Consider the following 17,550-nt stretch of genomic DNA (forward strand, 5'->3'; position numbering starts at 1 on the left):
GACATATCTTCAATAATATAAAACATTTAGTTCTCAAACAACGCTTCTTGAGGTGTTCCCATTACTCTGTTCCCATTACTCTATTGAGTAAGAATATTAAATCACTGTATTCATCCTTGAAGTCCGATGATAGAAGCCTCTTGTGTAGCTTAGAGTGGTGACGCCTTGGCTCAATGACCCACTCATTGTTGACAATTGTCATGCATACATCTGCCTTCTTTAAAAATTTAGCTTGGTATTCATCCTTAGTTCTCTCTTGCATGTTCGCACTCCTGGGGATTCCAAACACTTCTGCGATTGCATCCTCGGCTAAGTATGCAAGCACTATCCGCTTGGGTGACTTCATCATTCTGGTTCTTGGATCATAGTGCTTCGCACACTCGACAATAAGTTCACTGCATTGTACGGATGGTAGAAAGCCAGCTGCTTGGTAGATTCCACTCTTTATGTTATTGGCTGAAAGGGTGGAAGGAAGATGGTTCTTCACTCCAAACATTCTTTGTTGCATCTGTTTCATGTCCAGGAATTCCATGTTCGTGTCCGTGATCTTCTTCCACGGGACGCCAACAGTGACTTCAGATAGAAGCCCTCTTGTATGATACTCATTTGTTCCTTCCTCGCAGTGATTTCCGCCTTAGACATGGTACCTATACGAAGCTCGAAGTCAATATAATGGAAAAAAAAGTTTGTTTTTAGAATTTCATAAGTTCTGATTTCTAATGATTTTGCCAATTTCAAGGGTCTAAAATCAGAAATTTTAACAATTTGCAACATAAATTCTGAAAACAATATAAACTTGGATCAAAATGGGGTTGAAAACCCTCCCAAAACCTTGATTTGCAGACTTATTTAAGGTCTGATCTTGAAAAATAAGTCTGAATACACCTTGGTATACTCAGAAAACGATGAATTTGGAGCTCAAAAAGTATACCCAGGTGTGAATATATTCAGAAAATGGTGTATATAAGTTTGATTTTCTGATACTAATCTAAATACACTCCTCCAAGGTCTGAAAATTGCTCCAAAAGTCTGAAGACACTGAAAATGATTGAAATCAGTGGCTGGAAGTGGTCACAGCCATGGCACACACTCGCACATGAATTACTTTGTCTTCCAAAATTCTAAAGCGGCCATGCCTGGACACTATCAAGGGGCTGGAAGTGTTGTTTCAGTCTGACGACAATGCTGGTAAATGGAGTTTCAGACTTGTAGCAGCAATGGTGTCTTCATAAAATACCCTTTATTCATAAAAAATGACATCCAAGAGAAAATCGCCCTTCAAATGGTAGCTGAAAATGATACTTCAGATCCGGAAATGCAATGTCCTGAGCAAGGATCAGCAATGGCGCCCAAATGATGATGTCCAAACTCTCTTAGCTATGGCGTCAAACTCAAACTTGGATGAAGTCACCCTCTTTACAAGTAATGGCGTAAAAATAATGATGTCAAGTGGCATCCAAGTGTGGAGTGATCAGCCACACACAAAATTGTGGCACCTCTCCAATGGTGGCGCCAAATATAATTGGGCAAAATTGCCCTCTCAAATATGCACAAAGCCTTGGAGATCCCTTTCCAAAAATGGCGCCAAGCACACCTAGACAAAATCGCCCAGGAGTGTTGTTCAATCTGCCTCCAATCAGCATCTTCAACTGTCACATCAAGGCAATATAATAATATTATAATGCTGGCTATGTATAATTATTCATTTTTTTCCTTGAGTGTTCACCGCACAAGCAATGTGGGATTAAAAAACTTGCTTTATAACAGCTTGGTGGAAAATCGATTTGCCTTGGGACAACATATTTGTTAGTAAATGATTGTTGCTGATTATTAAATAATTGTAACAAGGCAAAAATAGTTTAATTTGAGCACACTTGCATTAAATTTTGGCCATTTGGGGAAAATCGAACCTTATTGGGACAATAATTTGCATTAATTTTCATCAAAGCTCATCACAGAAGGCCCTTGGGGAAAAACGTGGTCCATCTAGACACATTTCTTCATCATTTCTATTGCCTTTGTCCAAAAATCTCATTTTGGGGAAAATCAATCCCCTTTTGGACACAAAAATTCCATTCATTTCATCAACTTTGTCCACAAGTTGAGCTCTAGGGAAAAACGACCCTCATCTGGACAACAAAACTTGTCAAAATTCATCACAATAGCCTCCGGAGGAAATTCGTACTCCATTTGGACAACAATTCCATTAAAACGTCACAAATTCATCCAAGGGAAAAAAACACTTCATCAGGAAAAGGCAATATTGTCCACACTTAACTTCCCATCCTTCATTTTCTTCCTCGGGGGAAATTCGAACCTCATTTGGACAACTTGTAGCACTTAACCTAGTCATTTTTACCTTTGGTGGAAATACGTGGTCCATCAAGACAACTCATTTTTAGGCCTTAATTTCATGTGGAAAAACATTTTCCATCGGGACTCTGATGATTTTCACACTAAAAATGCCTAGACTTATCAAATTTTATCGTTCTGCATCGGGACTTTCAATATTTTAACTAGGGGAAAATAAGGGTCCATCGGGACAATTTGCAAATTGACCAAATTTTACCTCCTAGGAGCAGGAAAATAACTCCTATAAGGTCTCTAGACGCTCTAGCACAAAAATAACCTTAATTTGCAACACAGACATACTTACGCTCAATTTAAAATTGTTGCAACTCCTAGACTTAGGGAAAACATAGGATCGCATTGACAATTTTGACTTTTTTTGAAACATTTGATCCTATTCAAATAAAATCCTAATTGCACCTTGGGCATGATCACTTCAAAACTGAGACTCGGACACTGAAAGCTCAAAAATTGCCACCTGACTGCCAAAACCCTAGACTAACATGACACAAAAAGCAAGAAAGAGGGGGTCTCCGTTTGCAATGGGGTGATGTGTGAAAAGGTCACAACACTACCTTTGTTACGCCTATTGCTATTGCTCATGGATTGCCTAATGTTCATGAGGCAATGGGGAATACATATCAGCAGGTTGGCAAACGGATAGAGGATATTTCAAAGCAAGTGGATGATTTCCTATCTCAGTTTGTTCAAGCATATGATAAGACAACGATGCTCATATTTAAAATGCAATACTTGGAGTGAGTATGGGAAGAGTTCCAACCAGTGTAAGAAAAGACTATTCCTCGCCTCAAGGTGTTGAATCGGATTCGTTCATCCACATTGATCCAGGAGGGAGTTGTTCAAGAAGGTAATGTGTATGATTTTCATGGATGGTATTGTTCCTTGGCCATGGAGAAATCAGTGTTTGAACATTCGAAGCAGGAGTGCATGGAGATGGAGGGATCAATTCAAGAAATATGATCTAAGATCCTCACATCTATTGAAGAGTTATTGGGACAAGATGTCCACACTTCTAGCACTTTGAATTTGGAAGAGTTGAAGGAGAAAATGAAGTTTGTTTTCTTCAAATGGTTGGAATCCGTAAGAAAGAATCGGTTGGACGATTTGACTTCTCTCATGATTCACATCAACAATTTGTAGAAGCTTATGCTAGATTGGGAAAGCATTTTTGATGCTTGCTCAGATGCCTTGGATGTGATTGATTTGCAACAAGAAGGTTTACCAAATGTTACGATGGAGGAACTCAACTCGGTCTTGGCAAGATTTGTTGAGTATGCAGCTAGAGAGAGGGATGCAAGTCGGAATCTTCTAGAAGATTTCCTGTTTGATGACTAGGCATCATCCCATTGGACCTCATTTTTTGATTCCACTTTTGATGTAAACCCCAATTAGGGCAATGTTGGCATGATCTCGACCCTTGATTCTAAATGAATCTTGGCCCTTCATTTCAGTTTGAGACTCTATATAAACCCCATTCCTCGCATTTGTAAGAGAGATTTTTGAGAATTGTCGCCTATATGCTGCTAAATTGAATTTCATCATTGAAATTTAGTTTAGAAAATTTGTTTTAAGTATTTGTAGTGAATGAAAGAAATTGTTTTGTGCATTTATATGAAATTCGTTTTATTTATACCACTAGCTATTTGCTGATTGTAAATTTGCTTTGTGTGGTCAACTGGAATTTAATTTGAGCTTAACTTCAATTCCTATTTGCACATTGATAATGATCAAATGGATGGTGTTAGTGTTGTGAATTTGAATTTGAATATCAATTGAATACCTTAGAAGATTGCACTAAGCTTGTGTGGAGTTGTTCATTGATGACAAAACTGAGCTTAATTGAATTTCATTGAGTCATTCACTATCTTTTGCATTCTAGGTTTAAGATAGGATTAAAATAGAACTCTCTAAACCCTTCCTCTTTTGCATTTTATTTGGAAATCTTTGTCAGAAATATATCAGGAGCTCGTTTGGAAAATCATAAGTCTTTAGAACTCATTGGCAAACCTACTTCCATTCATGATAAGTTTAAGTCCTTAGAACAATTGTATAAGTCTCTCTGTGTAAACAGCAAAATCACATTCGCCATTGAGTTACCCACACATCAAGAACCGATATTAGAAACCTTGGAATCATCTTAGTTGATCAGATATTTAGCATCTGAGGTGATTTTGTTTAAGAGAGGGTAAAAATACTTCGGTATTTTATTCTAACATCAACAAGCAGGTTGACTAATCATAATTAGATTGGGTGGTCAACAAGTGATTAGTTAATGAAAGGTCTTGTGTGAAGGGTCGCTGCCCTTGCAAGAAGGTATCCATTGGAAGAGGCATACCATTCCAATCGAACCAAGAAATACATAAACACAGCAATCTGAACATTCGAAGGCATCGGGCAGATCGAACATCAGCAAAGATATTTAATTCACAACAGGTCTGTAAAATAGTAACATATCAAATTCTTGTGGTATGCAGAATTAGCTTTCAATGCATCTATGTGTTTCTAACAATTATATGTGGGTGGATGTATATATATCTAATAGCTGCATGAATTGTTACATATAATAGACATATATCTATGCACTTGATGATATATGAAGTTTGAACCACTATATACCTACAATAATTGATCATGCTAGTGTAGGAAAGGGAGTGCAAGGAAGGGGGACGATGTACAAGCCTCACTAGGTACACCACCTCATGAGAATGGTTAAGGACCACATGAGGCCAAGGGGGACGGCGATTCCGCTCTTGGGCCTAAGGTTGAGCTAGGGGCACCTTATTGCAGTTTCCCCTATGAACCCTATATTGGTCAATTGTTGAGGTGAACTAGAAGGGATCCTCAATCATAAGAGGAGAGAAGGATGGCATGATAGAGGGGAACGATGTATAAGCTCCACTAGGTACACCACCTCATGAGCGTGGTTAAGGACCACATGAGGCCAAGGGGGATAGAGTTTCCGCTCTTGGGGCTTGGCTAGGTGATATTTAAGGCATCTTATCATGCCCTTCCTATCTCAACCCTCATTATGGTTGAACCCCCACGTAATCATTTTGATTTGTGTTATATCTTTTCTTAACCCTAGAAATGAATGTATTACATGGATTATATCTATATTATCTCACTTGGTTGTAGGTTTCCAAGATAGACTAATCTCATTTTATCCTTGGGTGAGGATTATATCTCCAACTATATTATGTTCCTTGTTTCATTTGGATTTTGTGAAATTAGGGCAAATTACAAGGTAAATCTAGGAAAGGGACATAACATTTTTTTGAAAAAATAAAATTTGAGCGACGAATTCATACACATAACTAAACAAATGTTTTTTTATTAGTGAATTATCGATCAATACTAGAAAATAAGATGATTTGTTTGACAAATACTTTATTCATATAATTTTTTTATTTGGCGAACATCTACCTATGGACAGAAAAATGGTAAACTTGGTTGGGGTTGTTGAAATTTGTGTCTAGGACTTATATGGAGGACATCATCCTAAGTGGATTATCAATTCACATTACAAATCATTCACATTTAGATCATTTCAGTCACAATGATAGGAATGACAATTCATACTACGAATAAGAAGCATTGATAAATCATTACACATAATACTGCATGTCACTCCCATGTAAATTAAATATGTTTGTGGAGAATAGAATGGTTAGGAGAGAATAGGGCAGCCAAAGGCTGCTGTTTTCGCTACCAATCGACTTGGGGTGGAGTTCAAGGCAGTGCCATAATTTTTTTTTGGATGTTTTTTTGTATTTTGATATTCAACAGAATTGTTGCCCAGTAAAGATTTGAATGACATTGATTGTTGATTGACAAAGGATGAAATGGTTAAAAAGAGATCTTGGACCTGGTAAATGGTTCAAATGGCACACACTTATTTCCTCTTGGAAAGAAATCCACAACATCTGATGAGACAAGAAATGTGTGATGGGGGATGGAGAAGCAAATTTTAGAATACTTTATGATTTTGAGAGTGTTAATAACTTAAAAGAAAGAAAACCTCAACCAAAAAAGGGAGAATAATTATTTTATTCATTGCATCCTGATGATGAATCATGGAGTGTGATTCGAAACGTTGATGGTCAAAAAATCTCACACAATCAAATCCAGAAACTACTAACAATATTTGAATGGATTGTGGAAATCTTATAGCTTTGATTGATGCCCTTCATGGGAGGTAAATATCTTTTAAATCTCTCTCTTGCATTCCGATGATGAATCACAGAGTGTGATTCGAAATGTTGATGGTCAAAAAATCTCACACAATCAAATCCAGAAACTACTAACAATATTTGAATGGATTGTGGAAATCTTATAGCTTTGATTGATGCCCTTCATGGGAGGTAAACATCTTTTAAATATCTCTCTTGCATTCCGATGATGAATCACAGGGTGTGATTCGAAACATTGATCGTCAAAAAATCTCACACAATCAAATCCAGAAACTACTAACAATATTTGAATGGATTGTGGAAATCCTATAGCTTTGATTGACGCCTTTCATGGGAGGGAAATATCTTTTAAATCTCTCTTTTGCATCCTGATGATGAATCATGGAGTGTGATTCGAAACGTTGATGGTCAAATAATCTCACACAATCAAATCCAAAAACTGCTAACAATAAAAATATAATCATTTTAGACTTTTAGTCAATGAAGACATTTACGATGTGGAAATCTTTTGATTTTTGGTATTTAATAGTATGATACATTGCCTATGACCAATAAAGGATTGAATGGCATTAGATGTTGATCAATAACGGATCAAACAATCAAAAGAGATTTTGGGCTTGGTAAGTGATTCAAAGGGCACATGCTTATTTCTTTTTAGAAAGAAATCTGAACTGTCTGATTAGGTGGAAAAAGAAGCAACTTTTAAAATACTTTATGGCTTTCAAGGTGGGGATATTTTAATGAAAAGAAATATTCAACCAAAGAAGTATAATCATTGTAGACAAAGAAGACACTTACAATTGGGAAATCTCAATACAAAAGAAAACTAGTATGAGTTAGACAAAGAATAAACAAAGTTGTCTTCTTGCTTGATGTCTGAAAATCCTAATACAAAGAATATAGCTGTCATCATGATATTCTATGTCAAAAAAAGCTAATATTTGCACAATACATACATCAGAATAGTTGGAGTAATTGTCCATATTGCCTTTAATCTTACAAAGTTGGAGAACTGAACCAAATTTATAGGGAGCAGGTCCTCTTGCTTCACCTACATCTAATGGAATCAGATTGCTCAGTTAAAAAGTAAAGCTGAAAGCCGTTTTTTTAAAAAGGCAAGGAAAGCAAGGAAACCGTGGAATCAGATTGGTAGCAAAGCCAAAGCGTTTTTCTTAAGAAGGCATAGAAAGCAAGGAGGTGGTTGTTGAACAAGATTGAATGATTGGAAAGCTTTAGTGGGGTGGTAGCCTTGACAGCTGTTCTTGGCAAAAAATGACACTACTAGTGAACCACATCGCAATTGTGGAGAGCCTATATGTTATTTATATGAATTTTATGTGGTGAATCATGCCAAATTTGGTAATGGTAGATATAAATAGCAGGCGAGCAGGATGCAGAACTAAATCATGTGTCATTATTTCTTGGCAAATATGGCCCCAATAGTAGGTGTGGATTTAATTGTATTGGTAGGTAAGTATTACCTCAAATTGAAATGTTTATAATAAATAGCGAGCTATTAAGCACCACTCATGTGTGGATTACTATGGCAAAATGGTTTGAGGTAAAAGTTTAGTAATAATGGTTGCACGGTCTAACAACTATTGGATCAAATTTTGGCAAAAATGAGACTTTGATTGAAATATTTGCCAATTGTTGAAGATTTGCTTCTAAAATAAGCTCCGATTCCAACAGCATAGTGGATTTAGAGCTAAGTTGCCGACACAACAATTTTTTTTTCCTTTGGGTACAGATATATATATATATATATATATATATATATATATATATTGTTGCAAGGTGTGCGCGTGTTGATGTGTTTTTTATGCACATGCGCACAGAATAAAATACCAAGGTATCTTATCCTCTCTTGAACAAAGTCTCTCATATGCTATGCTTCGTGATCAAATGAGACAACTCCAAGGTTACGAAATGTCAGGTCTCGATATGTTCAGTGGTCTGATGTGATAATGCTGGAATCACAAGGGAACTTACGTTGTACATGAATGCTCAATCTTATCATGGATCAGGATAAGTATGCCGCTAACTTAGGATTTGGCAATGAAGCTCCAGACTTAATTCTTACTAAAAAATGGGCAAAAGGAATAGGGTTCAGGAAATCTATTCTAATCCTAGGAATGTAGGAAATGATGAATGGATCTAGTGGAATCAAACCAGGCAAGGTCTCACAATCAGGTATTGACACAAGCTTAGTGCAATCGTCTAAGGTATACTTAAAGATTTTCTGGCTATCACCATCAAACATTGACACCATCCAAGTTGATGCTTGTCAAGGGACGTGTAATAGCTGAAGTTAAGTTTACTTAAAATTCCAGTTGACCACACAAGGCGCACCTACCAGCGGCAAGAGGCTAGTGGTATGGATTAAGGATTCCACACAAATGAATTCAACAAATCTTCCACGCAATCTAACATACATGAAAATAAATTCTAATCTAAATTGTAATCTAACTAGCAGGAATTGAGAACCATGAATGGAAATACAACACTTGAAGAGCAAAATCACCAACAATTGAACAATGATTATGATTCAAATAGCTGCAACATATACGAACAATTCTACAAAAACTCTCCCCTACAAATGAGAGACAATGAGGTTTATATAGAGCCTCAAAAGAAATGAATGGCTCAGATTGATTTGAGATCAACAACCAAGATTACAAGATAAAACCCTAATCAGGGTTTGTACAACCACCATTACATTGGCCAATAAGAACGAGGGTAGGTAAGATAAATAATATTTGATGTAGCGCCATGTGTCACCTATCCCCTCCTTGAATGAATGTTGACTAGTACCCTTTGATTGAACGAATGGTGACTAGGATGCCACCTCAACTTGCCTTGCACACTTAGTCAATTTGCTTTGTACATTCTTCATCTTCACAATGTTTGGAATCCCTTATGATACTTTGCATTCCATCCTTATGTTAAGGAATTCCATGAATTGTTCCCTCCTTATGTTTGGAAAATTTCCCAATCTTGGAATTTGATATTGGAATTCCTTGATGTAGTTCTGGATTTCTTGATGTAAAATCCTTTGTGTTCATTTCTTGAACTTGCTTTCCTTCATTTGTTCACCATCAAAGTGAAGTCTTTTTCATGATTGATCTAGTCCTCATCTTCACCTTCTAGAATCTCTATCCGGAAATCCCCATCCAATCTTTGAAGTATTGATTTTCCTTATCAGCATTGTGTGCATCCTCCTTCACCTCAAGCCTTGATCATCGTGCTTCCTTTCCTCGTAACAATCCTGCAAAACAAACAAGCATTGAATCAAACACCCATGTGATAAACTTGATTTCAACCTTGGTGGGAAATCCATCTGCATATGGACTGATCATTCCTCAAAACCATCCGCATTATCCTTGTCCATTCTTCACTTGGTGGAAATTTGATGCCTATCTGGACAACTTCCTTCCTTTGTAATTCCGCCCTGTAGTGGAAATCCGACCCCCTCATCCAGACTCATTGTCCTTGAAAATCTTGTGTTGACTGGATCACCATTCCATGGAATTTAAATCCGGACACCATTAGGACTTTGTTCCTGACATTTGTCCTAACATGTGATAGGTAGTCTTAGAAAATTGTAACACCAACTTTGAAAAATATGAAGGTCCGGATTGAAATCTGGAAAATTCTCCTCAAGAAAACCTGATTTTCAGACTTGGGATAAGTCTGATCACAATTGCTAAGTCTGAAGACACCCATGTAAACTCAGAAAATGTATGATTTGGTGCCCGGAAATGAATGTCCAGGTCTGAAAATATCACTTGGAGGTCTGAAAACACTCAAAAAGTGACTGATTTTTGATATCAAAGTTGTAATAAAAGTCTGATTTTCTGAGGACAAAGCCTGAATACGCCCTCCAATGCTTGAAAATACTTAGAAATTGGTGTATTGAAGTTTGATTTTTTGATTCTTAAGTCTAAATACACTCTCTGAAAGTCTGAAAATGGCTCCAAACAGTCTGAAGACACTGAAAATGATGAATATCAATGGCTGGAAGTGGTAACAGTGCTGCCACATGCTTGCATTTGAATTATTTTGAGCCTCAAAACTCAGAATTGGTCACATCTGGGCACAACTATGTGGCTGGAAATGAAGTTTCAGTCTGAAGACAACTTGGTATATTCAGAAAATTATCAAAATTAGTGCCAATAAGTATACCACAATTCTGAAAATGCTTGGAAAAGGGTGTGGAAAAGTCTGATTTTTAGTTCTTAAACTCTGAAGACACCCTTCCAAGGTCCAACAGTGGTTGCCCAATGTCTGAAGACAACCTGCAACTTCAATAAATCAGTCATTTAAACTTGTCCCAGTCATAGGAAACACCTGTATTTGATGGATTTCACCTTCCGAAAGTGAAGTTTGACAAATTTGGGCACAATCAAATGGCTGGTAAAAAATATCTAAGTCTGAAGACAAATTTGAAAATGGAGTTTCAGACTTAGATCAGCAATGGAAGCTCCACCAAATGCCCAAAAAACTCATAAGAAATGACGCCCAAGTAAAATTTTTCAAGTTGGCAAGTGGCTGGAAATGAAAATCAGTCTGAAAACAACCTGCAACTATGGAGTTTCAGACTGTAACAACAATGGCAGCCCCTGAAAATGCACTGAAAAATCCTCCAAACAACCCTTAACCAAAATCGCCTTAGTGTGGATGAGCTGGGCAATGAAGAATAATTCTGAAAACTTGTTCCCAGCCAACAATGGAGGTCAAATAACTCCCAGCAATGGCGCCTAGCAAGGTCTGAAAATAATGGCAGCCCCTTAACACTAAAAAATATCGCCAAAATTCATCAAGATATGGAGGAATCAGCCTCCCAAATAAAATCACCCAACTTCAGCCATGGCGCCACCTCCCAAATCTGAAAATTACTCTAAAAAACTTTCTCCTATGGCTGCCAAGAAATATCGCACAGCTGGGAATAGGCAGAAAATGAACAACAAAACTAACTTTCAGTTCCAAATGTGTCAAGTAGACACTTCACCAAAATCGCCCAGCTTGGAGGATTATCCAAAGTTACCCCGAGTTTTTGAGACAGGGACGATGGGACGCGTTTTCGGGACGGCAAATTTTTTGCCAAATTTGGGGACGGTGGGGGATGACAAAGGGGACGGCTATATAAAATATAGGAAAAATTTAAAATATATAGGAAAATTTCAAAATTCTAAATGTTCATATGAAAACATGGATAAAGCATGCATACATACATTATATTCATATGAAAACAATAAAACATGGATATAGCATGTGTATGATACTATGAAAAGTTGAAAACATTTTAGAATGTAAATTCTGAACATACAACATTGTTAATACTCAATAGACAATATGCAATTATGCATTCATAAATTAGAATTTCAATTCATTCACATTGTCAATATGCATATCAATAGACTCGGAGGTTAAATTTTCCCTACTTCTATCGACCCAGTTTCCCCCCATATTTTTCAACGGGGGTTTGGGGGCAGTGCCCCCAAGGTGGGGTCAAGGGGCATCGCCCCTTGCGGGGCCAAAAAAACTTACTCTTTAATAAAGGTGTTGGGTGTAATTTTTCTATTGACTCGTCGAGTTTGGCGATTTTCTAATCTCTGTGTCAAAATGCCCAAAGGCTACACTGCTGCCATATAGTTTCATTGTCAAAATTATGAATTAAATTAATAAATTTAAAATTTAATTAATGTTATCTTTTAATTTTATTTATTTTTAATAACAATTTGAATTAATAAGGGGCCTATACTAAAAAATTTAAATAAAAAATTGAAAATACAACTTTTTAAATTTTTTTAATATTTTTTAAGGGCCTTAGATATGGGGGACGTTTGGCCATCCCCGGGACGGATTGGGGATGTCCCAGCTGTCCCCAACCATCCCCGGGACGTACGGACGTCCCCCAGAGCTAGGGCAAGCGTCCCCCCGTTTCGGGGACGTCCCCTCAAAATATAGGGCAATTTGGGGATAGGGGGAAACGTCCCTTGGCCGTCCCCAAGTCCCCGAAATGTCCCCGGGATGGGGACAGGGGTTTTCAGGTTAGGGACGTGTCCCCAGGTAACTCTGAGAAAATCATCCTAATCAGCAACTTAGCAATCACACTCAGCAAATATAATGATATTTTAATGCTGGTCACCTCTCTTTAAACATGTTTTCACCTTGAGTTTTCATCACACAAGCAATGTGGGATAAAACATTTGCACTTTTACACTTGTGTTGGAAAAATCAACTTGCCTTGGAAATAGTATTTTTTAATTTTTTAAAACATTGCAAGTCATTAAATAATTGTTTTTAATTTTTAAATAATCGTCAACACTTGTAAAAACAATTAAATTTGGGGTCAATTTATTTAAAATATTCCAAAATTTAGATCAAAATTAACCCTTGGGGGAAAATCACCCCATGTTGGGATAAAAATCCCAATAAAAACTCATTAAAAATCATTAAAATGCTCTTCGGGGAAATTCGCCCCATGTTGGGATAAAAATCCCGACAAAATTTCATCAAACTTGCACATAAAATAGGCCAGGGGAAAATTGACTTGGGCATGGGTAAAGAATCCACACAAAAATTCACTTCATTTGCAAAAAATATTCCCTGGTGGAATTTCGACCTCAGTCTGGATGAAAATCCTGACTCAAAACTTATTAAAATGCTTTCAGTGGAAAATCGACTTGGGTCTGGACTGAGAGTGCACACAAAAATCCGCACTAACTCGTCACAAAACATCCTGGTGGAAAATCAACCCAGGCATGGAATTATCCTTAATGTTGTCCGCACTATAGTCCGCACTCCAGTCCGCACTCCTGGTGGAAAATCGATGGTAGTCTGGAAAAATGTTGACACTTAGCCAAATTTTAGCACTTCTAGGGGAAAATCGATCCAAGCATGGATAAACAGTGGTGGAAAATCATAGCCGGTATGGATTTTAGGAGAAACCCATGTGTAGTGTGGATTTTGAGTGGGGGAAAAGGGTGGGTAGTTTGGAATATGAGGGGAAAAGCACCTCTAGCATGGAATTTGACCTTCTAACCCTTGGAATATGGATTTCTGTTAGGAATTTGGCATTTTAACCACTCAAAATCACTAGAAAACTCTTAAACTTGATAAAACTCATCTGGACTTAGGCAAATTCATCAAAAATTTGAGCGAAAAACAAAGAAACCTATCGGGATAAAGTGCAAAATCAACTCGAATAACTTCCTAGGAGCGAGAAAACAATTCCTAAAGGTCTTAAAACACCTTGGCACTTAAAAATCACCGATATGCGTGTTTAAAACACGTTAACGCTCAAGAAGGTCAACACTTAGTAATAATAAATCAAAACCCTAAGGCAACCCCTAGACTTGGGCAAAACTTAGGATCACTCTAACATTTTGACATTTTAAACACATGATCCTATTCAAAATTCAAAAAACCCTCTCATCGGCAAAGGCAAACACTAGGAAACTAGGCAAAACTTCTACTCTAAAAAGTGCAAAGTGGGGGTCCCCATTTGCAATGGGGCGATGTGTGAAGACGTCACAACAACGCCCTTGGTCTCCTTGTGTTGTGCAGCGCAACACATTGCTTGGGTTTGTGACATGGCTTAACTGCCTCCTGTGGATTCTATAAGTCTAGTGGTTGTATTGGGCATTAACAGGTCAATTTTTTGGTGCAATGGTAAACGTACTTCTAACGAGTGGTATCTAAGCTTGGGTCACAGGTTCAAACCCCTTCGCTTGCGCTTGGGGGGGGGGGATCGTTGCAAGGTGTGCACCCTTGGTCTCCTTGTGCTGTGCAGCACAACACTCGTGTTTGTGACATGGCTTAACCACCTCATGTGGATTCTATAAGTCTAATGGTTGTATCGGGCATTAATAGGTCGATCTTTTGGTGCAACGGCAACTGTACTTCTATATATATATAAGTCTAATGGTTGTATCGTGCATTAACAGGTCGATCTTTTGGTGCAACGACAACCGTACTTCTAACTTATATTTATATATTATGTTTGTAAATTATAAGAACTGGTTGATACTCATAAAAGCCAAATAATCAGTGTTCCACGGAAATGCGTTTCCCCCTCCCAGGCCCAAGTCCCCTCGTCCCCAAAACCCGTCCCCAAAACTTTTTCCCTTTGTCCCCCCGTCCCTGAAGCCTGTCCCCACGCCCCCCCGTCTCCTCGTCCCCAACATCCGTGGAACACTGCAAATAATAGAAAATTAAATACCTCATATTCATAATTTGCAAAATTGAAAATACTCGTCTCAAAATGTCTTTACACAAGGAAAATTCGGAAAATTCAAATTACAATTGATATTTAATATTCATATTCTTCATCATCAGAAGAATCAAGGTCAACATCAACTTTTAGTTCAATTTCATTTTGCAAACATTTGACAAAATGCCAGATCATTAACAATACAAGGAAAGTGATTTCGCAAAACATAAATAAACAGCCACTGCATATGCATAATGTGAATCAACTGAAATCAATCTCATTAATATCGATATAAAGTTTACTAACCCTGCACAGGTACAGCTCACAAATGCAACTGAAATGATATTTAATTGCTTGGTTGCTAGCATATTCTGATATAAATGCTGTTACGAAGTTATAATAGAGCTGGGACTGGATGGATAAGGGAAATGGCATACCCAAAATGATGGAGAGTGAAACTGAGGTTATAATGTATCAAACTACGCTGGGGTATGGCACTGGGTACTCTCTGGATGCCTGGGTTCGCTGTGGGTCCTTAACACACAGAAACCAGGCTCCCAGGCCGTACCCAAGCCATACCTGAACCATACCCATATTTAGGCCGTACCCGTACCAGCATGGACACTTTACTGGACATTGAATTAGAGTCCAAGGAACCAGTGTAGATTGATGAGGGGTAGGATGTGCAACCAGGGTGGTTGGGGTTTCATTGCAGAAGACAATTGAGTCCAGTAGTTATAACTTTAGTCTTATCCATAGTTATAATATCCTTCCTAAGTTGCCAATTGCAACTAAGTTTGTTTCATTGAAAAAATGAGTAGAGTCGAATATTATCTGAATTTCAAGCTAGCTACAAAACAGAAAGCATTGATAATGAAATTCATGAGTAGTCTGTGTTGGTTTGAGTTGGCATGTAAATTTGTAATCAACTCTTTGTCACATTATGGGCATAAAATCAACTCTGAAGCTTGCTGGTTGACTCTTATTAAGGTGTGATAGTGGTATAATACTATTCTCTGGTTGCTGGTTTGGATTAGTATATAAAACATGAATTCTTTCTGTCATTGGTACTTACTCCTGGATACCTGCATCAGTAACTCCAAGCCCTGGTTCAACTCCCACTAACAGTTGCATTGTTGAGTTTCAGAGTTCTAATCATCTTGGATGGCTTGGATATGTCTTCCACATTATATACAATTACTTTGAGGGTAGCATAGGATATGGTATATGTAATTATTTTGAGGGAAGGTTCAATTGTTTGAAGTACAAGGAACAATTTTTTTTAAATCTGTTCAATTTTTAGTTTATCTGTTCTCTGTGCTTAAATTTCTGGTTACAAGTTTTCTAAAGTGTTGCTTGCAATCAAACTGGAGGAACTTTGATTTTGTGCACTTGTTCTATAGGTGCTAAAATTTTTCACTGAAAATTGATTGTCTTTTTTTTTCCCTCAGTTTGCAAGATCAGCTTTAAAAGATTCAAGTCTGGATTTTGAGCTATTGGGACCAGCTGTACCTAAGAGTTGTACAATTCCTCGTGATGCAAAATCGGGCGAGAAAATACTGACTCTTGAGGATCAGGATCTAGTTCCTGCCGCTCTTATAAAATTTAAACCAATTGAAACAGATTCTATTGTTTTTACGGGTCTCTGCAATGATCTCCTTGCAGGGAGTGAGCCACTTACGCCAAAGGCATTTCCAAGTGACGTTGAATTCAAAATGGGTTTATAAGGGGCTGAGGTGGTAGTTTGGATCAATTTTATGCATTGCTTCTGTTGAATGTAATCTGTAAATCTATTTAAAATTATTTAATTCTATCTGAGGGATACCCTTAATGTAATAATGCATTGATTGTAATGGATATAACTCTGTGATGCTGGTTGATCCCAGTGTTTTCTTGGTTTGCTATGGATTGGGCTACCCTCTTTTATCTTTGGTAACAACTGTTCATAGTTTATTTACTCAAACAAGATTTTTAAGGGCTGCATCTTTGGGCCTGGAAATAATTAAGGTTGCCAGGAACGAGGATGTTTTCCTAGTCTCATTTGCTGGCGATGGCAAGAGCCCTGCACCATGAATTGGACCTTTTTTGCTTGAGAAGCACATCTGCAACTTTCCCCCTGGCAAAATTCTATCAGATCATCTGCATCAAGAACTAACCATAATTGCTATCTTTTGGTAAGGTCAATATGTTTGGCTGGTAAAATCACATTAAGCCGTATTGTTTGTTTGACTATTTGATTCTATCAAATGGCAAATGCAATTTTTGAACTTGGCTGTTTGCCGAATGGAATCATGCTAGTGACATTGGATGACTATGGAAACTGTATGCTTATCTGTAACAATTTGTGTCGATGCAATGGTAATCTTAAAAGTTTTGAACTCTTTGTCCTTCACCAAATGGAATCATGTTATTGTCAGAGTGAAATAGTATTTTTGTTCTCTGTGCTTTCATCATGAAAATTTGATATATGAGTGCGAACAGAATGAATAGTTGTTTTGTTCATTGTGTATACACATGAAATATCTTGCCCAACTTGGAGAGTAGGACAAACTTCTATAGGATACACACTTATTTATGTAAAATTTTAAACTAGTAATTGCAGGTTAGATGTTTCATTTTCATATTCAAGACACTAGATTTTTCCACAGTACATTTTCTTTTGTTATACATGTTTATTGTTTTTTTTGTAATGAATGCCAATAGAGGTTTATTTATTTTGTCTAAAAAGAGTCGTTAAGTTTACAATCATTAAATCTTGTAGAGGGCTTTGGT

The 17,550-nt window shown here is 37.4% G+C and overlaps 1 protein-coding gene across 1 annotated transcript in view; it reads left to right on the forward strand.

Moving 5' to 3' along the window:
* Positions 1 to 17,156, forward strand: part of LOC131038217 (plant UBX domain-containing protein 2) — a 66,757-nt gene extending 49,601 nt beyond the window's left edge. Inside the window, exon 3 of the mRNA XM_057970571.2 lies at positions 16,230 to 17,156. Coding sequence (XP_057826554.2) covers positions 16,230 to 16,505 — 276 coding nt within the window. The 3' untranslated portion in view covers positions 16,506 to 17,156. The remainder of the gene's footprint in view (positions 1 to 16,229) is intronic.
* The last annotated feature ends 394 nt before the right edge of the window (positions 17,157 to 17,550 follow it).

The sequence above is a fragment of the Cryptomeria japonica genome, chromosome 10, assembly GCF_030272615.1.
Source record: "Cryptomeria japonica chromosome 10, Sugi_1.0, whole genome shotgun sequence".
Taxonomy (NCBI): Eukaryota; Viridiplantae; Streptophyta; class Pinopsida; order Cupressales; family Cupressaceae; genus Cryptomeria; species Cryptomeria japonica.